The sequence below is a fragment of the Schistocerca nitens genome, chromosome 6, assembly GCF_023898315.1.
Source record: "Schistocerca nitens isolate TAMUIC-IGC-003100 chromosome 6, iqSchNite1.1, whole genome shotgun sequence".
In the NCBI taxonomy this organism is placed as follows: domain Eukaryota; kingdom Metazoa; phylum Arthropoda; class Insecta; order Orthoptera; family Acrididae; genus Schistocerca; species Schistocerca nitens.
This window is the reverse complement of record NC_064619.1, coordinates 177,073,821-177,097,847: the sequence shown is the minus strand read 5'-3', so window position 1 is coordinate 177,097,847 and position 24,027 is coordinate 177,073,821. Positions and strand designations below refer to the sequence as shown.

General features: G+C 44.2%; 2 protein-coding genes across 4 annotated transcripts in view; one reads left to right on the top strand and one right to left on the bottom strand.

Annotated features, from left to right (window-relative positions):
• Nucleotides 1–9,627, bottom strand: part of LOC126263278 (uncharacterized) — a 64,130-nt gene extending 54,503 nt beyond the window's left edge. Inside the window, exon 1 of the mRNA XM_049960364.1 lies at nucleotides 9,492–9,627. Coding sequence (XP_049816321.1) covers nucleotides 9,492–9,627 — 136 coding nt within the window. The remainder of the gene's footprint in view (nucleotides 1–9,491) is intronic.
• The window catches only part of LOC126262576 (myocyte-specific enhancer factor 2), an 888,576-nt gene that overhangs the window by 465,435 nt on the left and 399,114 nt on the right, over nucleotides 1–24,027 (top strand). The gene's annotated exons all lie outside the window — the stretch shown is intronic.

Genomic DNA, 24,027 nt, shown 5'->3' with positions numbered 1-24,027 from the left:
GTGTGATGTCCTTAGGTTAGTTAGGTTTAACTAGTTCTAAGTTCTAGGGGACTGATGACCTAAGATGTTAAGTCCCGTAGTGCTCAGAGCCATTTTTTCCACACCGCAATAATCCACGAGAAAATAAATGAATCAGAAAGCACTGAGTTTGCAGTTACATATTCTGAAATACTAAATTTTGAAAGCAAAGTTAAATGAAGTTGCTGGTTAAATAAGTGACTGCAGCTGAATCTTTGTTTCTTAAAAGATGACTTCCAGTAACGTCAGCGCAACGTTGCAAAATTTGGAGAAAACCAAGGAATTTACTTTGAATTATGAAAGATAGTTATTGAAAGATGGAACTGAATTTACTTTAAGCAAATTAGCAACTAATTTACTTTTAACATAGGAGCAATAAAATACGTACCAAGCCAGCAGAAGTCACACTTTAAGCGAAATACAGAATAAATGAAATTGGGAATTCTTAATTTATGATGTAGCTTTAGTTACTAGTTTAGCGAGTGAAATTTTACGTTACTTTAAGTAAGTGGAGTTGATTCTCAAAACTACAAATTAGTTAAGCTTCTATTATTCAATAAAAGAATGAACAGTTACTGAGGCAGCCCATTACAGTTTGTTGAACAAGTGCCACTCGGCAGTGCCTGTTCAATATTAGTTATACTCTTGTCAGTTAACAGTCTTACGATACTGTAGCTGTGCAGACGACGAAGAATGTAGCCGACGTCAATGCTGAGCTGCTGTTTCTGCTGCTGGTTGAGAACCCCGAGTCGTCTCCAGAGCCGCGGATGATTATGGGACGGGCAACAGGTAGAATTGCAGCTTCCTCCGCCTTCCACTCCTACAGTGCTCTCAATACTCGCTTTTTAATAAAGTAGGTGCGCCTACATTGGCGCCATCGTAAATGAGCACCGCGCCTGGGGGGGGGCGCCCAACAAATACTTCCATATTCTTTCAAGACTCAGGCTACTGTGTCCTCTCTCTGCCCACAGCGTGACACAGACTCTCCATACATCTACATCTACATGGATACTCTGCAAATCACATTTAAGTGCCTGGCAGAGGGTTCATCGAACCACCTTCACAATTCTCTATTATTCCAATCTCGTATAGCGCGCAGAAAGAACGAACACCTATATCTCTCTGTCCGAGCTCTGATTTTCCTTATTTTATCGTGGTGATCGTTTCTCCCTATGTAGGTCGGTGTCAACAAAGTATTTTCGCATTGGAGGAGAAAGTTGGTGATTGGAATTTCGTGAGTAGATACCGTCGCAACGAAAAACGCCTTTCTTTTAACGATGTCTAGCCCAAATCCCGTATCATTTCAGTAACACTCTTTCCCATATTTCGCGATAAAACGAAACGTGCTGCCCTTCTTTGAACTTTTTCGATGTACTCCGTCAGTCCTATCTAGTAAGGATCCCACACCGCGCAGCAGTATTCTAAAAGTGGACGGACAAGAGTTGTGTAGGCAGTCTACCTCGTAGGTCTGTTACATTTTCTAAGTTCCCAATAAAGGATTGTAGCAACCTGGAGTGGCAGATACTACAATCAAGAAGTGGATTTTTGAACCCTGCTACACTCGCTAAGCGGCTACGTTGTCACCAGAGAAAGCACTTACACATTCACAGCACAGAATAAGATATACACAGTAATGGCAGCAGAAACTTGAAATAAGGAAGATTAATCATATAACATTTTCTAAACCAACACTGAAGAGAAATAATGACTACCACTGAATTGCACTCGTGGTCTACATTAAACTCTCCCGGACGGTAGCTGGTACAGAAGAATTTGAAAATGTTTCCCACAGTACGTAACTAGGAAAGAATTATTTCAAATGTCCATTGATACGGCAGAAGCAGGACCCGATGTTGAAGGAAGTAATGCCTGCAGATTCGGCGGCGAAAGACTACTTCATCTTTCGCCTGGGTGTTCGCGGGGATTATGCGCGTAAACGTACGAAGGAAATTCGAACTAGCTTTCACGTAAAAATTGCGAATGTTCGTCATCGCTGTACACGCCGCTCTCAAAAAGTCTATGAAGATAGTATCAGATTCGAAAAAAAGAGGCGTGCAATATACAGTCATTTTTAAGGCTCTTTCCTGGAAGTACTGCTAGTAAACCTTGATAAACGGAACGAAAAAAGTACCCACATTTAGGCTTCTGATAGTGGTTTGTGGAGTGTAGGTTTATTTACGCCGCTTTTTTTAATGTGGTACATCTACACAATGCCGAAGAGTTTTCTATCTGAAAGAGGTATGTAGTCAACGTCACTGTCTTTTGACCTGCAGGTAGAACGCCACTGGCTACAGCCGTGATGTAATATCTGCGAGTTAAGAGTTTGCAGGTTTTGATCGAACACGTGACTGAACGCGCGAAGTAAACCATTAGTCAGTCACGCCAAGAAAACGCGAGAGATCACAAGGCTGTGATCACAAGCGCTTGCCTTCTTCATCTATTCTCCTTGTTCCGTTACTACTACGTGTTAGGGAGCTCACGTACTTGACCGGTATTGTAGTGGAGGTCGCAATAGTACTCCACACTGCGTCTCTTTCTTTCACAGACAGTTCCGATCTTTCTTGTCGCTTTATTTCCAACTGTGGACAGTAGATATAAAAAATTCTTGCACGTGGCGGATCTGTGATGTGTGCTGAAGAGAGGACTGCGGCGCGGCTGTTGCGTGCCACGCAGGCAGAGGGCGACGTAGGATAGGGCAGAGGAGACGGCACAGTAGCATAGGTAGCGGCAGTAGCAGCAGCAGCAGCAGTGGTAGTGTGCCGGCAGGGGGTGGGCTGCTACCGGTGGCGCGGCTTCCGCATTAAATATGGAGGCCGCTCGCCGCGGCCGCCCACCGCCCCTAGCTGCCTAGCCGGCTGGCTGCGCTCTTCAACTGCCCCTGCTGGCGCCTCGCGCCTTCTGCTGCACGCCGCAGCCAACCCACTCCGGTCCTCTGTCCCCTGTCACGTGTATATTGTTTTATTCTTTGTGTATCTCTAATCAACATTAAAATAATGGCCGATGCTAAAGTCAGAAAACACTACGAAGGACTTTGGGGAGAGGGCGCTGCAATCACCGACGCTTACACCAACTGTAGGTATGTGAACGATAATGTCGTAATGTGGCCTTACGGAGAAGCTAAATTAATGGAGTTTTTACTCCACGTCGACTCCATAAGAACATCCAGTTCAATATGGAAATAGATAAAGTTGGTTGTGTGCTTTGCCGGCCGAAGTGGCCGTGCGGTTAAAGGCGCTGCAGTCTGGAACCGCAAGACCGCTACGGTCGCAGGTTCGAATCCTGCCTCGGGCATGGATGTTTGTGATGTCCTTAGGTTAGTTAGGTTTAACTAGTTCTAAGTTCTAGGGGACTAATGACCTCAGCAGTTGAGTCCCATAGTGCTCAGAGCCATTTGAACCATTTTGTGTGCTTTGCTGGACGTTTTGGTCAGACGGATGAATGACAGCTCTCTCGGGTGTTCAGTTTATCGTAAGCCCACACACACCGAGATGTATTTACAATTGTCGTGTTGTCATCAGCCGTCGCAAACTATGAGCGAGTCTCGGATGCAGAAACGCTGAAAAAAAAAATCGCAGCACGAAGAAGGAGTTGTGCGACATAGTTGAAAGCTGGTAGAGGTGTTTCTACAAATGAAAGATTATGTCTATTCAAATTTCGCGCCAGACGCATAAGAGTGGCGCTAGTAGCACCACAACGAGGATGCGAATCAGGTTTGCTTTAAATGCACAATGTAACGGTCGAGAGCGTTAGTTGCCTGTCAGATTGGACGTTGTGAGTTGATGTTAGTCAATAATGCCTTAAAGGTGACAAAGTCGCCGTTATCAGCACCTCACTGAGTTTGAATAGGGTCGTGTAATATGTCTACAAGGAGCTGGATGTTCTTTTCTGCGATACTGCAGAAAAACTTGGCAGGAATATAGCCATTGTTCACGACTGCTGGCAGCGGTGGTCACGAGAATGTTCGATCGGAAGAAGAGCGACCTCCGGACCGCCACGTGGCACTACCGGGAAGGATCACCATCATGTCTGGCGTATGACTGTGGCGCATCGTACTGCGTCGGCAGCAGCAATCTGAGCAGCAGTTGGCACCACAGTGACACAAAGAACTGTTACAAATCGGTTACTTCAAGAACAGCTCTAGCCATACTACCTGTAATGTGCATTCCACTGACCCCGAACCCCCGACATTTGCGACTTCAGTAGTGTCAAGCGAGAGCTCATTGGAGGCAGACGCACCCTGACTGCAAATTTGTACCTCTGTCTGGTGATTTGACCTGTTGCGCTAACATTCATGAACAGCGTTCCAAGGGGTGTTTACCAATAGCATAACGCTCGCCCGTATACACTATTGTAACCCGACATGTTCTATAGCAGTGGTTCCCTATATTTCTTAGAACATTACCCCTTAGTGCAATGAGACAAACACTTTTATTTTTAAAATGATGAAGGAGGAATGATATTTAGTTTGTGTGTGTGTGTGTGTGTGTGTGTGTGTGTGTGTGTGTCTGTCTGTGTGTGTCTGTGTTTGTGTGTATGCGTGTGTGTGTGTGTTAGACTGAACGACGAAGAATTCGTGCTGCTACGCAAGTGCTGCCCAAAACTACTTCTCAGAAAAGAAAGCTAAATAGCCGGAGTGGGGGTACACACTTGCTACAAAACATGTTCCCCCTGCATTACTCCTCTCCATTGAGACAGTTGTTTGACGTGCACACTGCAACCCCATCTAAAATCAGACAAGTTCAAAATGGCTCAAATGGCTCTGAGCACTATGGGACTTAACATCTGAGGTCATTAGTCCCCTAGAACTTAGAACTACTTAAACCTAACTAACCTAAGGACATCACACACATCCACGCCCGATGCAGGATTCGAATGTATCTACGGGACTGATGACCACAGATGTTAAGTCCCATAATGCTCAGAGCCATTTGAACCATTTTCTTCATCCGTAAACAGTGTTGACCGTCCTGTATTGACCGACGAGGTGCAATTCGCATGGAACTCCATCCCCAAACTGACATCCTGCACCTGTACAACACAATGCATTTACGTTCGCATGCTTGCATTCAACATTCTGGCAGTCACACCGGTTATTAATGTACCAGCATTTCACATGTGCAATGGCTTATCTCGCGCTTACTGTAACGTGTCATCTTGCTATGTTAATCACTTAAATTTGTTACCTAGACAAATGCGTTCTTGAAATTTCGTTACAATACATTAATTATTTTTGGTGTTGCGATTTTCCCCCGCCAGTGTAGCATGCCTAAACAATTCGCCAACTAAAGACAGTATTCACGGAAAATGAATGTTCTACCGACCAAATTAACGGGGCACTATCCGTTAAAACCAACACCAGGAGGTGAAAAAAAATCGCTAGCTTTCATTCCCTTGGTTTCTTTCAAGGTAGCTAGAGTTCTCCGGAAATTTCAGGTGAAAGTGGTTTTTCCTCCAATATCTTGGATTCCAGACATTGTGGTATCAATGAAGGACAATTTTTTATTGTGGAAGTCTGTTGTTTGCAATGTGCCTCGTCATTATTGTATGGCTTACATGAACCAAAACACACGCACCGTGCAAGGACGCTACACTGAACATCAAAACTGCATTCGCCTCTTGCAGTGAACCAAGTCTGCTATTGCTGAACATATATCTCCACAGGACATTCATTGGTGCATGACAAAACAAGAATTTTCGTCACAGCAACATCTTTTCCGGGCTCCATCAGTAATGAGACCGTGGAATACGCATGGCGGAAAGTCTGATGAATCGTGGTAGCGGGTGCCAATTGGATAATACATGGAACCCCATCACTTCCGCAATTTGCTCTAAACGGGGACGACAGAGTGCGCCTCAACCCAGAGGATAGCTGAGTTCCGAAATTCCGGCAGTGAGGGCACTGCCCGCCTGTCACCACGATCTTCACTCATGCACGGAATTGCATACTCACTAAATTGTGGATCGATGACCTCGCTGTATGGTCCGCTCCCCCAAGCCAACCAACCAACTGAATTGTGGAATGAGGGGCAGTTTACGTCGGCCTTCGAGTGCTCACCTGAATATGACTGACAGGTCCCAGTCGAAATATCGTGCAGCGCACTATACGAAGACCGACTGCAAGCTCGAAATTTCTTAGGTACACTATGGTTATAGGTCTGCAGGGATACGAAGAATAAATTTCTTATAATGACAGAACGACGGAGTCAAAAGGGTCTGCAGACTGGAGAAGCAAATAAGTACTGAGATCTGAAGACGGTCATCGCTGACCGAAACCCGTAGTCTGAGGACCGGAAGTTTTGTGATCATAGACGAAAAGAAATTTATTCTACACTTTGTGGATCCCTGTTTTATTCGCGACTATGTCGCAGCTTGAGAAACAAAACTGCTGTCCGCACTGCACCCGAAAGTCTTTCATTTGCATCCGTGGATATTAAAATATAGCGTATCTCTTCAACCCGTTCGGTTTGACGGAGCTCTTCACAAATCAAACTCGAATACTGCGACAGCGCACAGACAGACGTATATAGACAGCATATTGCGAAGAAAGACGCAACGTGAGATGGATACAGAGTTAGTACAAAGCGTATCCAGAACCATTTGTCGTGAATCTCAAAACTATTTCGCCACTCATCATGAAACTAACATGAGTTTCCGCCCCATCCAGATCAATGATCATCCAGATCATGTCCTGGGTGTAATATTGTGTACTTCGTGTTTTAACACCAGAGTGATTAATTATTGTTGAGGATGTCTGCAGGTACACCGGCGGATAACCGTATCGACAGCGCTATCGTCAGAAATGTTAATATGCTGCGGTATCTGCATCCATGCATATCTCTAGCTCAAGATATACTCAGCGTGAAATTTTGGTTCCTCCGCGTTATTACCTCAAAAGTTGTTTTTGGCTCATTCAAGCGTCATTTCTCCGTGTAGTCTTCTCCAGCGGCGGTCTGAAACAAAGAAAAGAAAGTTGCATGACTATATTGGAGGAATAACCGATGTCCGCCAGCAGATGTGGCCACCTGATCGCGTTTCGGAAATGCACTCTCGTACCGAGGCTGCGGATGTGTCGGTTCTGTGACCGTCTAGATTTTCTTACTCAATGGCCGATCACCTTAAAGTTTGCTGTGGTAATGCATTCCGTCTGTCTGGTGGAATCTGCAAGCTCTCTACCGCTAAACTATCACGATTCAAGTAATTTTTGGCAAGCGGACTGTTTAATCAGTAGTACAGCTCAGATCCGTTGGTTGTATTCGCTTTTAACAATGACCGCGTTGGCTTAGTAATACGACCCCAGTCAAAGTTGTTATTGCGAGTACGAACTATTAACTATTGGACGAATATTGAAAAATAACTTTTCAAGTTTCACGACACTTTGGAATTCATTATGAAATATGAATAACTATGATTTCTAGCTCTTACACTCTCACTGTTGAAATCACAGTTCTACCTTTCATACACGTAAATCCATTACCAGCGATAAATGGCTCTGAGCACTATGGGACTTAACATCTGTGGTCATCAGTCCCCTAGAACTTAGAACTACTTAAACCTAACTAACCTAAGGACATCACACACATCCATGCCCGAGGCAGGATTCGAACCTGCGACCGTAGCAGTCGCGCGGTTCCGGACTGAGCGCCTAGAACCGATTACCAGCGATAAATCTTTCAGTTTTTTGTAGTACTCACAGTAAGATACATATGTGTAAATCACTTGTGATATAATTTCGTCTCTCTCCTGGTAACTAACTGTGATACATCCACTGTCATGTCTTTAATGCGACCACACAGTCCGATTTCAGACTCCGCGCAGTTGACTGTAACGTTCCTTTGATCCATACTAGGCGTACTGCAGTTCAGAGCGAACCGACAGCGGAAGAAAGAGTGCACCTCCCTGGCTAATGTGGGCAGTACGCTAACAAGTGCCACCGAGGGAGGTGTAAAGCGAGTATGAGATCTCGATTTTGCACTCTACGCAGGCGGTCATTCTGTATATGGTCCGCTTTGCCCAGGCTACTGCTGCATTTTCGCGAACGAATCGCAGCAGGTTCTATCGTAGGACAACTCCAAGCTCTTGTGGGAGTGTTGGCATCGGATTTAGTTGCGGTAAGAGCTAGTGCAGCCCGACTCGCGTTCTTCGACATGTTCGTGGCAAGTTACACGCCAAATATTTGGCCGTGCCTTCGCACTTCACGGCGACGCCAGGGATGTCTGTTTGCCGTAAGTTACTGGGCCGCGAAGAATGTTTGGCTCTGCTGCATCGAAGACCAGCCTCCGCTTTGGCGTCTGATCGTTTACAGTAGTAGTCTGAAGTCGTTTATTATCTTAGTTCCCTTACACAGACATTTCTGTTAACGTCTTCACAAATATACTGCAAGCCATTGCATAGTTTCCAGTCGAGGGTATTTCATAGCTTTTTTCTCCCTACACCGCCCTATTGGATATAGGAGAGAGACAAGAATGATTATGGCGTCTGCCTGCCTCCGTATGTCCCCAAATCCCCCTTTTCTTCTTCGTAGACTCCTCTCGCTGCGTTTACGATAGAGACGATTGAGCCGTTACGAATGAGGGTGGGACCAGGTTCCTTGAGGTGTTTCTTGATCCATGGTGGACGTTCTTGGGTCTTGAATGTATATAAAGTGTATGAAGAGCTTGATGCATGTTTTGAGACTAAAAAACGCTCCTTTGTCGCAAATTAGGTGGTAATGATCCGATAGATTGTTTTAACATTTACGTTCATTTTGTCTCCTTTTCCGTTGTACGGTTTGGTTCGAAATTATTTTTCTGTGTACAACTTAATGTATTGTAGCTTAGAAGCAAGATGAGCTCAGTTGTTGCACAGTTTGTACAATAATTAATTACTATCCGTTGTAACTGGGGCTAGGTGGGTAAAAGCCAGACCACAAACTTAAAGATTCGGGGCTCGATCCTCACTATCTAGGACTTCTTTTTCTTTGGCTTCCTGCGTCTTTCATAGCTAGGAATGATTTATATGTTCGAAAATCCTAAGTACCATCATTGTTCCTTTAGGTGCACCTGCAACAGTTCGAAGTATAGCAAGACGTACAACCTGCAACAAGAGCATCTCCAATAAAGCACTGTGGGGTTACAAATTAGCGTTCCAACTGAGAACAGCTTTAGTTTAGTTGATAGTTGTCCAGTGACCACACCTTGCCCAAGCAAGTGGTAAAAATGGAACATATGTATCCTTTATAGTCGTTGATATACTTGCTGCTGCAGAAATTCACACATTTGTGCTGTATTCGTGACTTTTTAGGGTAATCAGTGTTGGAAAGTAGGAATTAAATGGAGTCACAAATTATTTCGTCGTCAATGTTGCCCGTCTAGTTGACGCTTCCAGTCGTACTGCTGCTTAATTTCATCACTTGCTGCTCCTAAGAAATCGTGCCGGGCTACTCTCCGATGTGGACCCCGAGGAAAAATACGTTTTTACGACACTGATGCACGCACGCGAGCCACGGCTTTTGGAGAAAAGTGCGCGACGTGTGGATTTGGTGCAGTGTGCGGCAACTTCCGTGACGCAGCGCGCCTTGGGCGGCCAACGGTACTCGGCTGCGTGTGGCGTTGCCAAACCAGATTCCGGCATAGCGGCCAATGGCCCGCTCCGCTGCGAAAGCCGTGTCCGAGGTCATCGCGGCGCGCGCGCAGCGCGGCCCGGCCCGGCCCGTCCCCTTGGCGCGCCGGCTCCCGCACCTGCGCTCGCAGCCTCCAGCGCCTCTCAGCTCCTGCTGGGTGTGCCCGTCTCCGGTTAATCCAGTCTCCACCGCAGTCTCGGGCGGTGTGCTGTTGTTCGTGGCCAAGTATGAACGTGCGCAGTAGAATGTGTCTTCCGGAACCGAAGAACTCGTTCCCACCTCTCGCCGTACGAGGGTACGCAATGCAGCCAGGAACACTATCGAGCGTGGTCGGATTGGTGGTACAGGTGGTACAGGAGTTTAGTTCAGTTCCTTCTATGTATTGTCCTAGTTTGATAGAGCTGTGTTCCTTGGCAGTGACACATTATGCGAAAGCTACTTTCATCCTTAAGTTTTGCATACCAAAACTAGCGACCCGCCCCGGATTCGCAGGGTAGCACTAGGTACCTACGGCTGGACGACTCGTTTGTAAAATGTTGAGATATACATAGACCTGCTTCCTGAATCTGTCCATTAGTGAGAACCGTAGAGTATTTGCTGACATCAACCATAATATGTAGAAAGATAGACACGGTGGGGGGGGGGGGGGGGGGCTTTAATTTATAATATGTGGAATGGGCAAATTACGCCCCAAGCAATTTCTAGGAAAACACTCACATGGAACGACTTGATCCCAAGGCTGTTCAACAGCATTCATCGTTTAATTTCAAACCAGTATATATATTTGTCATAACGATTCAGAAAAGAACAGTTTAATTAAACAATTAAGCAGTTAAAAGAAGTTCACTTTAAACCATTCATTGATCCAGAATTTGCCTTACCAATCCCAAGACTATGTACTGTGACTCTAATTGATAACATCAAATTCAAGGTTCACAGGTTCACTGGTGCTCAGAATAAAACTGTACAGTAGAATTTTATTTTTTTAAAAAAAGGCAAATCAGATTCATTGCCATAGGTAACCAGCCCCTTAACCACTTAAGAAAACTAACTCCATCACAATTACAGGAATAATTAACATTTTATCAGTAATATTGCCTTAGTGAAATCAAAGTGAGAATAATATATAATTAAATGAAGACTAGGCCTACAAAAACTGTTGATCAATACAATAACAGATCAAATGCAAGAACATCAAACAGTACAGTAATGAACTTCTTGGTGCATTAAAAAGAAATAAGTTTCAGTTATTACATGAGATATTTTCCACCTCAATGAACAGCAACTTAACTGTGCCAATTAGTTGAGTGAACTAGTTGTAACAGGTACAATATACAGACAAATCCCGACGCAAGCAAGTATATTACAGCTAGGATTCGAGGCAGACATAGGACACAAAAACTCGTTAGTTGAGATAGAAGAGGGAAAACTCGCGGTAACAACACAGAGCGGGAGGCCAAATTTGAACTACAGCATGAATATTAAATTTTCTCTAGAAGAACCCTGCACCACGCCACTAAGCTTGGGGCTGACAGAAATTTAAACACCTGCCCTAAATACCTGGGTCTTACTACCTTGAAACCTGAATAATATGAACAAGCTTACAAACACGATAAAATGCAATTAATCTGCTGACTAAGCAGCACAAGAATTTCACAGAAGCCACCCCCAGTGGCGCTCGCTTCCTCGTAGTCTTGCCGAAGCTCGGTGCGCTCGCCTCACTGATGCTACCCAACTCTCCCTCGCTTCGCTTACCTCCTGACCCCGGAGCGCCACCTAGCTAAACGACGCGGAAGCGAACCGAAGATAAGCTATGCATCGACTCGAAACGAGCTGCTAACGCTTTATATTTATAGACGTGTCACTTTTATTATAATGATGCATTCAGACTAATACTCTTTGTAGACTTGTTATCTCACGCAATTGCTAGCTTATCTTCATTCAATTGAAGGGGTCGGTCGGGAAAGTGATAACCCTCAATTTAATAAGAAATAATCTGATCACCTTATCTGTTGTGGTAGAATGAGCCAATTGCTGGTAATCAATAGTTTCATACGTACCGCAAGAAAATGCTGTCTAGTATATAAATTACAACAAAAGTGTATATGTGCTGTTATCTACGACTTTAACTAAACGTATAACATACAGAACGCAAACTACATTCTTGTGTGTTAGCACTTTCTTCCACCGACCCCTTCAGTTTGATTGTGTTGCATATTGTCTTATATTTTGTGATGAAGTGAAATAAATGCCCTGTTTTTCCACTGTGTGACGTAGATACAAATCTGGGGAAATGGGCTTTGCATGAAACCAGTAAATAAAATTTAAAAACCTTGATGTTCTTTGGATCACACTTCAGAAAACACTGATGCAATGGTAAAACGAATCTCACGTAACGTTTATGTTTTTGAGCTTGTCAGGTTTCTGCAGCTTGCAGTAGTGCCGTCAGCAGCAAGTGAAAGAATGAAGGTGTTTGTTTTAATGTTGGCGCCCGCATCTCGTGGTCGTGCGGTAGCGTTCTCGCTTCCCACGCCCGGGTTCCCGGGTTCGATTCCCGGCGGGGTCAGGGATTTTCTCTGCCTCGTGATGGCTGGGTGTTGTGTGCTGTCCTTAGGTTAGTTAGGTTTAAGTAGTTCTAAGTTCTAGGGGACTTATGACCACAGCAGTTGAGTCCCATAGTGCTCAGAGCCATTTAATGTTGGCCGCTCGAGTAATAAATTGTCGAAGGGTTCAGGAGCGTAAATTTTCTATCAAATCAACAGAGAAGGAAGAAAAGGACGACAGTGAGTTGCTTTGTATGGCGTCTGTATATGTAGACTGAGAGTTATGGCTAAATGGCTCTGAGCACTATGGGACTCAACTTCTGAGGTCATTAGTCCCATAGAGCTTAGAACTAGTTAAACCTAACTAACCTAAGGACATCACATACATCCATGCCCGAGGCAGGATTCGAACCTGCGACCGTAGCAGTCGCGCGGTTCCGGACTGAGCGCCTAGAACCGCTAGACCACCGCGGCCGGCTGAGAGTTATAAGTAGCACGAAACAAAATTCGTATCGATAGTTTTTAATTAGAAAAGAGGGAGAGACAGCGCTAGGGAATGATTGTTAGAATATGCAGTGACAGATGAAAATTTCGTGCCCAACCGGAACTCTGACCCGTTTTCCTTTCTTATCCCGAGCAGTTGCCCTAAAACAGTAGGCCATCTGAGCATGCCTTCAGGCCCGACTCAAACTTTCGTTGCAGGTCACGTGTCCACCTACGATTTAGGAGGATTATTACCTGAGTTTGGGCCACGGAGCGTGGCGGCATAACACCGCTCGGGAAAAGGACGCGACGGAGGTCCGTGGCTTACCCTGTCACACGGGGGGTATGCTCGTACTACATGAAATGGAATGAAACAAAGGGATCGCTAGCTATGAAATCAAACAAGATTCGATGACATGAAATTGTAACACACTGTAATTACATATTCATTAGTGTGTAGGTTCAACGTAGATAAACTCTTTGCGCTGATATCATTTATGTCATTGTATTTTCATTATTTTTATCTCCATCGGTATATTCATTTAATTAATGTATTAATTTAATTTCAGTGCGTTTAATGTAATGGTTATTAGGTGTACTTGTTTGAGGATTCTTTGCTGCAACCAAGTGGTCGGTCGGTTTGCGATCGCGCAGGTTGTCACACAGACTTACACAGCAGAATTTTATTTAAGTTTGCAGAAATTATAACGTAGGGGCGCTGGCGCTGCATCATTTTAATAGATGTGACTCGCGAATGATCAGGAACGTTTTTTTAACACGAGTGGCGGATGCTATGTTTAAAAGTCAAACGCGCCACGCAACGGTTGCTTGACGTTAAGCAGTTTGCCCATATCCTGGTTAGAATTACCAGAATATTTCCTCAGATGCGACAGAATAATTATATGACACTACCATCAGGCTGAGAGCTCAGGAAACAGTTTACTTCCTTTAGTCCTTACCCGATCTATCTGTTTGGAGGTTTAGCCAGCATGTACAGTCTGTTAAGTAAGAGCGTGGTCGGCATTACACACAGATGGTACAAGATATCGCCTTAGTTCTTTCTCAGCCCAATAGAGGGAACCTTTGTGCTTCATGCAGTGTCCACAAACCATTAATTTACTTTTAATTCTTGACTGAGATACACAAGAAGAGACATGAGTGGAGCGCATTGTCAAAGTCATTGCCGTTTTTAATCAATTTGTAGCATGTCACACGCATTTTGTACAAATGACTTTCATTTCCCCAAATATTCAGACGCCGCGGCATGACTCATTTTCGGATCTTTGGGGTGGCTGCAGAGAAACACAGCCCCGACACGCGACGCGTAAGCTGCACTCATGTCTCGTCTTGTGTATCTCAGTTAAGAATTCAAAGTAAACTAATGCTTTATGGGCATTCCATGAAGGACAAAGGTTCCCTCTATTTGGCTGTGAAAGAACTAAGGCGATATCTTTTACCATCCATGTATAATGCCGACCATGCTCTTTCTGAACAGACTGTAGTGCAACGAGCAGTAGACAGCTGATATCAAAGGCGTAGAGCGATAGACAACCCTATCAGTATTCCTGTTGGCCCGCATACAAGAGTCAGCATCATCAGCGCAGAGTAGGCGCCGACTGTGGAGTCGGGTTGGGGCGGGGAGGGGGGGGGGGGAGAGGAAAGTCGCAGTCTTTTCCAGGCCAACCACCCTCCCCCCCCTCCCCTCCAAATTTAACTTGCCATAGTCCCACTTTTAATGTGCCACATGGCTTATATTATAAAAATAATTATAATAAAATATATAAAACGTTTTAAAATTATAATAACTAGTTTGAATTAGTGCTTTGTATATCGCTTTAGCGCAACTTCCAAGGAACTGCAGTTCAGAGAAATATGGCTTCTGGGAAGTGTTCGTCCGAACATATTAGAAGTATATGTATCATGTAATTAATTTCAGAACGATAACAGCTTCATACTCTCATAACTTAGCCAACATCAAAATTTGCAAGGTATAAAACTGAAGTGTGCATTCATCTTTATCAATATTTGGCTTAGCAGTACGATTGTGGACGCAGGTCTGTACACTGTGGCTGTGTGAGGTGTGAGTGATGAGTTTGTTGTTTTGCTCAGTCATTTCTGACTACGTGCAAAGAAGTTAGTGTTTTTTCCCATAGTAAGGATATATGTACATATGTGTGTCCGGCGGGAGGGGAGGGGAGGGGGAGGGGAGGGGAGGGGAGGAGAGGGGAGGAGAGTTCTTGTCCTTCATGTCTCGGCTCACTTAATGTCCTGTAATTTACTCTTCGTACCCGTGAACTGTCGATTTGAGTCGGATTTGTTGTCGGTAACACATAGGGTAAGCCCAAGGCCCCACAATCCCGTAAGTGGTCTCCTGTGAACAGCAGACAATTTTAGTCTCCTCGGCGGCCATTGTCGTGGTGAACTAACGCGCCTTTGGTTGTAAAACATCTTTCTTTGGAGTTATGTCACAAACATATCGTCTCAATTAAGTATGTAACTACAAGATAGCAATTTAATCGATGAACAAACGACAACTACCCACTGTTTACGTATTTCTTTTAGCGCATGGTACTACAAGAGTTTTGCCATAACTTTTTGTTCACAGCTAAATGCAGCTGGATTACGTAAGCATGACTGCGAATTGTAGCTCCAAATTTTTTAAGTAAAACGTATTTACCATCACGTGATTTTTCCTGTGTCTGGTACACTACTTTATTACCGATTCCTGCTGTATACAGGTGAACCCTGATACCTAACTGTGTGGTGTCCTTACAGCTATTTCACAGCATCACAAAATGAAACGTTTTCAGCCTCCTGTCCACCCGTACTGTCAAAATTAGTAGCAGTTGTTAAAATAAGAATGTACAGTCAGCGAAGATGACTGAAAGTCCCTAATGTAAAACATCTAAACGATTTTTTCTAAACATATCTCAGATACATGTGAAAGATAATATCGGTTCCTTTCCGGAATTTATTCGTGCAATTAACAATGCATCAGTGAATACATGATGTTTGATGTTTGGCCATACAAGACACTATACTCTTTAAGTTTCCAGACTCCTACCACCACAATGACGCCGAGCCGAAGATTCAAAATATCCCCTGCGTGCCGCGGCCTCGGAGAATGTAGTTATGTTTACAAGGTCTTTGGGTCTACATCTACAGCTACATCCATACTCCGCAAATCACCGTACGGTGCGTGGCGGACGGTACCATCTAACTCTACTGGTCATTTTCTTTTCTGTTCCACTCGCAGATAGAGCGAAGGAAAAACGACTGTCTATATGTCTCCGTATGAGCGAGCCATAATTTCTCGTATCTTATCTTCGTGGTCCTTACGCGAAGTGTATGTTGGCGGCATTAAAACATTTCTGCAGTTAGCTTCAGTTGTTCTCTAAATTTTCTCAATAGTATTCCTCAAAAAGAACTTCGTTTTTCATTCACAGATTCCCATTTGAGTTCCCGATGTGTATCTGTAATATTAGCGTGTTGTTCCAACCTACCGGTAGCACATCTAGCAGCCTGCCTCTGAATTGCTTCGATGCCTTCCTTCAGTCCTACGTACTGCAGAGGAACACTCAAGAATAGTTCGGTCCAGCGTCCTGTATTCGGTCTTCTTTACAGATGAACGACACTATTCCAAAATTCTCCCAACGAACCGAAGTCGACCATACGCCTTCCCTACCAGAAACCTCACATGCTCTTACATTTCATATCGGTTTGCAACGTTACGCCCTGATATTTAAACGACATGACTACGTCAAGCAGGACACTACTAATGCTCTGTCCAAACATTACGGGATTTTTTTCCCCTTCTTATCTTTATTAACTTACATTTTTCCACATTTAGAGCTATCCGCCATTCATCGCACCAATTAGAAATTTTGTCTAGATCATCTTGTATCGAGTTACAGTCACTTGTCTTACGTTCCTGTACACCATAGCATCCTGAGAAAACAATAGCAGTTAACTGCCTAACTTGTCCGCCAAATCATTTATGATATATATATATAACATCAGCGGTCCCATCACATCCCTAGGGCACTCCTGACGATACGGTTGTCTCTGATGAACACTTGCCGTCGAGGACAACATACTGTGTTTTATAACTTAAAAGGTCTTCGAGCCACTCGTGCTCGTACCTTCGTTAACAGCCTGCGATGGGGTACCGTGTGAAGTGATTTCCGGAAACCTAGAAATACGGAATCTGTCTCTTGCCCTCATCCATAGGTCGCAGTATATCGTTGAGATAAGGGCAAACTGAGTTTCACGCGAGTGATGCTTTCTAAAAGCTTTCGTGGACATAAGCTGCTCGGTCTCAAGAACTGGACGCCTTTACGTGGCTGGAACGTTGTCTGCAGGACCTCAGCACGTAACCACATCCACACGGGCAGGAAACTGAAAAGTACCTTTCATTTTTCAGAATACCTTGCCATTTTCGAGACTCTTAGTTTTGATGGTAATTTACATTCCGAAAGCTAGCCGTACAATTTGGAAATTTATATATGTAAAACTTTTAACTCTTAAAAGAAATTATTCCCGCCACTCCGCAACCCAACCCCATTCCTTTTTCTACTCATACCTGGCGTGGATGTCAGGATGTGACAGTGTGGTTCTGCCACAGAGTTGTTGTTTAGAGTTTGAGAACTGTATAGTCTTATGTGAGTAAATGGTAGAAAGCTGTGTGTTAGCGAAAGGCCACCAGGAAACACGCCGCACAGCTCGGAGTGCGAGCGATGCGTCCTCGGAGTAGGTGGCAGAGGAAGGGCTGCCGCGCCCCGGCGGTTCAACGCCTCGAGTTTTTGGTGGGCGGCTGGGCGCGCGCTCCCCCGTTACTTCCGGTCGGATCTGGGCTCCCCTCGCCGCCGTCAGCTGGCTCCAGCTCCAGCGCCAGCGGCCACGTGTACCGTGTCTCCCCACTCTGCTCTCAGCTGATTCCAGTCTGCGCGTCGCAGCCAGACGAGGGGCGGCAGAGGGGGCGCGCAGCGGCTGGCGGCTGCTTCTGCTTGTGCTTCTACGTCGCCTTCGCCGGTCCTCACCCGACACTTTCGCGGGGGACCGTGCTTCCTCCCCAAAAAACACGCAGCGCGCGCGTCCGCATCCGCCGCGAGGGGTTGTGGGCGACGGAAGCGCCTCGCGCACGCCGCTGCTGCCGCACGCTGAGTTCGTTGAACCTGTCCCGGCGTCGGGGAGATATGCTCCGCTCCTAAAGCGTACTGCTTGGAATTAGGGATGTGGCCGTGCTGGACAGTTGGATGGAGGGCTGGGACCTGCTGATTGAGTTACAAATTGTAATAATCGATACATTTTTTTAATGAGAAGCTCGACAATTTTTGTCTTAAAATTTACTTGTGCTCAAGTAACAAATAGCTTAAATACTTACAGTTATGCTACAAAACTAACTCATCAATAACTGCAAAGACAAAGCTCACGAGCGATTTAATTCCTGGTCTTAAGAACAAATGTCAGAAACCAGAATATTTTTAAAATGCAAGTCAGTGGTGGTGAAATGAATATTTGGAACAGAGCTTCAAACTCATTAAGGGAGCTGACAAAAATCAAGCATCCAAGAGTGATAGCATCCTATCGGGAAAGAGCTTCGACGGTTCAGGAGTTGGATTCCAGACAGTCTTGCTCAGACTTGGCTCCCATTAAACTTCCACCTGATTTTGCTCCACATGCGGACTGGTGACATCAGATATTCAGCTCAACAGTCAATCATTATCCGCACATATAGTTTACATCAAAATTAACCAGTCCTCAATGGTTTACTTGAAACAAATACAAGACACAAGAACGTAAGAACGGTCATTCACTGCGGCATGTGCCGTGGTTACTAACGGCAAGTCCATCTAATAATACAGGTTACAAAAGTTTCCAACGAGTTAAAATAGTACGGTCACTGTAGCTAAGCAAGGACACAATTAGCAAAATATTAGCTTATAGTACCTGATCGAAACAAAATATTTTTAGGTACATGCTAACCGTATTTACTTGCGAGTCCTTCAAACCGAGTGGGGTGGCGCAGTATTTTGACCCACTGGACTCGCATTCGGGAGGGCGACGGTTCAGACCCGCGTCTGGCCATGGTTTTCCCTGTTTCCCTAAATCGCTCCAGACGAATGCTGGGATATTTACTTTGACAGGGCACGGCCGATTTTGGTACCCATCCTTGACACCATCCGAGCTTGTGCTCCATCCCTAAAGACCTCGACGTCATCGGGACTTTAAACCCAATATTCCTTCCTTCTTCAAAACCTTCAAAGAGGAAATCGAAGAGAGCCACTCCGTGAAGCCCCCGTTTCAGACTCGGCATCGCCTAGAAACGCGTTTTCAGCGGTTGCACTCTGATTGGAGACTGTGAATTCCTGGCTGGTTAATAATGTGGGACTCGAAACCGACTGAGCTACCCAAGCACGACTCACGACCCGTCTGCACAGCTTTACTTTCGCCAGTACCTCATCGCTTACCTTCCAAACTTCACAGAAGCTCTTCTGCCAAACTTGCTGGACCAGCACTCCTAGAAGAAAGGAATGAGAACGGGTCGTGAGTTGGGCTTGGGCAGCTCAGTCGGTAGACCACTTGCCCCCGAAAGGCAAAGGTCCCGAGTTCGAGTCTCGGTCCGGCTCATAGTTTTAATCTGCCAGGAAGTTTCGTATCAGCGCGCACTCCGCTGCAGAGTGAAAATTTCTTTCTAGATTTTTATCTGTCTCTTACCACCTTTTTCACTTCTGGAAATGTTTACTGATGTGAAAAATGCTCATAGTTTTAATCTGCCAGGAAGTTTCGTATCAGCGCGCACTCCGCTGCAGAGTGAAAATTTCATTCTAGATTTTTATCTGTCTCTTACCACCTTTTTCACTTCTGGAAATGTTTACTGATGTGAAAAATGCAGAGATGAACTGTGGTTCGGAGTGCACGTTAAGTTGGAGGAACGCGACGACACGCTTCCTACATCAGGACCATGCCTGCTGAAGCACTGTGGTGTTCAAGTCATTCTGCGGGTAGATTACAGCTTTATCTTAATGAATGCATACGAAGGGATGATTCCGCTACCTACTATACGCAGGGAACATTTGGGTTGACGAATTCAATAATTTTGTAGCAACTGCACATGCATCATAAGAGAGCTGACAAAGGAGCGAGAAATTACTGAAAAACTATTTTACCATAGGATATTAATGTTTCCCCACCTTAAACTTTGCATTTACAGTACAGCAAGTGTAATAGAAACTGTTGTATTCGAGCGGAAGAAAAAAAGAAAGACCTCTAGTGCAGGTTCACAGAAAAATATGCGCAGAAAGGTCATAGACTCACGCCATGGATGGTTTCACACTAATACGACGATAGTTTGCACAATTTCTCCTGTTGCCCTTCTTAAATATTGATGTAATTGTTACCTTTTTCCACTCCTTTGGGGCTTCGTCACCTCTAAGGCATTTGTCAAAAATCATGATAGAAACTTGAAGTAAATTTTAATTTAACGTGTAAAATCTCAAAGTTTTTATTTTGAGAAATGAACGAGCGAGCAGATTAGCTTCATCATGAAGACCAATACCGACCTTCTGTCTGCTCAAGGGTACCACGCGCGTCAGATTGTACCAATGTGTACCACAGCTCGCTGAAACTAGGCGCCTTGTTTCCATGCTTCGTGTATGGTTCTTGCGTCCATGTTAGTAATACCAGTGGACCAGTGGGTGTGTTGGGGAGGGGGGGGGGGAGGTAATTCATGCCCACCTTTCGTAAATACTGTAATCTACTCATGTACTTTATATTTTAAAATTTTGAAAAAAAGTTTTGTTGTTTTCAATGAAATTTTCTACCAGATTCTTAACTGACAAACTGCCTGTTCGCTTCTGTCTCTGGTTCTTCGGCCGACGTTTGTTTGATGATTTTTGTGACGTTTCACCAGCACGAGTGCCTGTCATTGTCAGAACTTCACCTACCATTGCTGGTGGTGAACTGAAGTCGAGCTCGCGGCCGCATATTATACATACCTGGCGCGCCAACGTCTGGTCATTTCCGGTGCGGTTCTCTAGGTGCCTGGAACGGTTGTTCGCTGCAGCACGGCAATTCAGGATCCGTTCACCTGCGGCCGCGAGCTCGACTCCTGTCCACCACCAGGAATCGAGGGTGAGGCTTTGACAATGCGAGCCACTCGTACTGGCGAAACGTCAGAAAAATCATCAACAAACGTCGGCCGAAGAACTCGAGAGAGAAGCCAACGGGCGGTCTGTTAACAAGTTCCCACAAAAGCCTTAACAATTCTGTAGATTTTTAACTATTTTTTTAGGTTAAATTTAATCAAAAAACTGTAGTCTAGTAGCAGACGTGACTTCTCACACCGAATGTCATATTCAGTATGTTCAGGTATTGGGCCCTAGTTAGACATGAGTCGGAGTATGTTGTTAATAAAAGTCAACAACAATTAACAAAGTATAGTCTTCATAAAATTCAACAACAGTTAATTTGTGATGAGCATAATGCACCGCCGCCCCCCTCCCCCCTAGAAATTAATATACGTTAGTAAAAAATTAGATATTTCGAAGTCTGATATTGGATTACAAGACGTTCGCAGGAGCAGATATAGACTCAAATCACAATTTAGTAATGGTGAGGAGCAGACAAAAGTTGAAGAGAATCGTACGGAACAATTAGTGTGGAAGGAAGCGGGGCACTGAAATACTGAAGAATTGCAAGACACGTTTGAAATTCGTTAAGGATGAGGATGGTGCTATAATGAATACCAGAGTAGGCAGTTCAGTTCAACAAGAGTGGACGTCTATAAGAAGGGCAGTGACAAATCTTGGACAGAGAAACATAGGTACGAGGAACGGAACTGCGAAGAAACTTTGGGTATCAGGAGAATATTTCTATTAATCGACGAATGAAGGAAGAACAAAAATGTTCAGGGAAAGACAGGAATACAGCAATATAAATCACTTGAAGAAATCGAGGAAGAAGTGATTGTTGGGAGGACTGACTCAGCATACAGGAAAGTCTAAACAACTTTCGGTGAAATTGAAAGCAAGTATGGTAATATTAAGAGTGCACTGGGAATTCTACTGTAAAACGCAGGAGAGATAGCTGATAGGTGGAAAGAGTACGTTGAAGGCCTCTATTGAAGGTGGGGATTCGCCTGACGACGTGGCAGAAGAAGGCATTGAAGTCAATAAGAAAGACATATGGTGTCCAATATTAAATTCAGAATTTCAAACAGTTTTGGAAGACTTGAGATGAAATAAGGCAGAAGGGATGGATAACGTTCTAGTGTAATTTCTAAAATCATTGGGGAAGTGACAACTAAATGACTGTTCAAGTTGTTGTGTAGAAAAAATATCGTCCACACAATTAGGAAGACAGCGAGGGCAGCTAAGTGCGAGAACTATCCCACAGTCAGCTTAAAACTGAGCATCCGAGTTGCTGATGGGAATAGTATTCATAAGAATGGAAAAGAAAATTCAGGTTGTGTCAGATGACGATCAGTTTGGTTTTAGGAAAGCTAAAGGCTCCTGACAGGCAGTACGGACATTGTGACTGATGGAAGCAAGACTGAAGAAAAATCAAGACACATTCATAGAATTTGTCGACCTAGAAACTGCGTTCGACGGTATGAAATAGTGCAGGACGTTCCAAATTCTGAAACTAAAATAGGAGCGGGTTACAAGAAAACTGGTGATATACAATTGTACAAGATCCAAGCGGGAACAATCAATATGGATGGGAAAGAACGATGTTCTTGGATTACAATGCATGTAAGACAGGGATGTAGTCTTTCGCCCCTACTGTTCAATCCGTACATCGAAGAAGCAATGAAGGAAATAAAAGGAAGTTTCAAGTTTGCGATTAGAAAGTGCGAAAGGACATCAATGACAGCATTCGATGATGATGACATTGTTATCCCAGTGAAAGTGAAGAAGGATTACAGCGTCTGTTGAATGGAAAAAAAGAGCCTAATGAGCACAGAACATGGTTTGAGAATAAACTAAAAACGACCAAAGTAATGAGAAGCAGCAGAAATGACAGTAGCGAGAAACTTAACAACAAAACTAGTGATCACGAAGTAGACGAAGTTAAAGAATTCTGCTTCCTTGGAAGCAAAATAACCCATGCTGAACGAAGCAAAGAGGACTAGCACTGTCAAAAAGGGCATTCCAGGCCAAGAGAAGTCTATTAGTATCAAACAGAGGCCTTAATTTGAAAAAGGAATTTCTGAGAATTACGTTTGGAGCACAGCATCTACATCTACATGGATGCTCTGCAAATCACATTTAAGTGCCTGGCAGAGGGTTCATTGAACCACCTTCACAATTCTCTATTATTCCAATCTCGTATAGCACGCGGAAAGAATGAACACCTATATCTTTCCGTACGAGGTCTGATTTCCCTGTTTTATCGTGGTGATCGTTCCTCCCTATGTAGGTCAGTGTCAACAAAATATTTTCGCATTCGGAGGAGGAAGTTTGTGATTGGAATTTCGCGAGAAGATTCCGTCGCAATGAAAAAATCTTTCTTTTAACGATGTCTTGCCCAAAACCCATATCATTTCAATAACACTCTTTCCCATATTTCGCGATAATACAAAACGTGCTCCCCTTCTTTGAACTTTTTCGATGTACTCCGTCAGTCCTATCTGGTAAGGATCCCACTCCGCGCAGCAGTATTCTAAAAGAGGACGGACAAGCGTAGTGTAGGAAGTCTCCTTAGTAGGTCTGTTTCATTTTCTAAGTGTCCTGCCAATAAAACGCAGTCTTTGGTTAGCCTTCCCCACAACATTTTATATGTGTTCCTTCCAAATTAAGTTGTTCGTAATTGTAATATCTAGGTATTTAGTTGAATTTACGGCTTTTAGATTAGACTGATTTATCGCGTAACCGACGTTTAACGAGTTCCTTTTAGCACTCATGTGTGTGACCTCTCACTTTTCGTTATTGAGGGTCAACTGCCACTTTTCGCACCATTCAGATATCTTTTCTAAATCGTTTTGCAGTTTGTTTTGATCTTCTGATGACTTTATTAGTCGATAAACGACAGCGTCATCTGCAACCAACCTCAGACGGCTGCTAAGATTGTCTCTCAAATCGTTTATATAGATAAGGAACATAGTGTTCGAACACAATATATGTTCCAAAATCCTGCTGCATATCGACGTTAACGATATGGGCCGGTAATTTAGTGGATTACTCCTACCTTTCTTGAATATTTGTGTGACCTGTGCAACTTTCCAGTCTTTGGGTACGGTCTTTCGTCGAGCGAACGGTTGTATATGATGGTTAAGTATGGAGCTAATGCATAAGCATACTCCGAAAGGAACCTGATGGGTATGCATACTGGACCAGAAGACTTGCTTTTATTAAGTTGCTTCACTACTCCGAGGATGTTTAC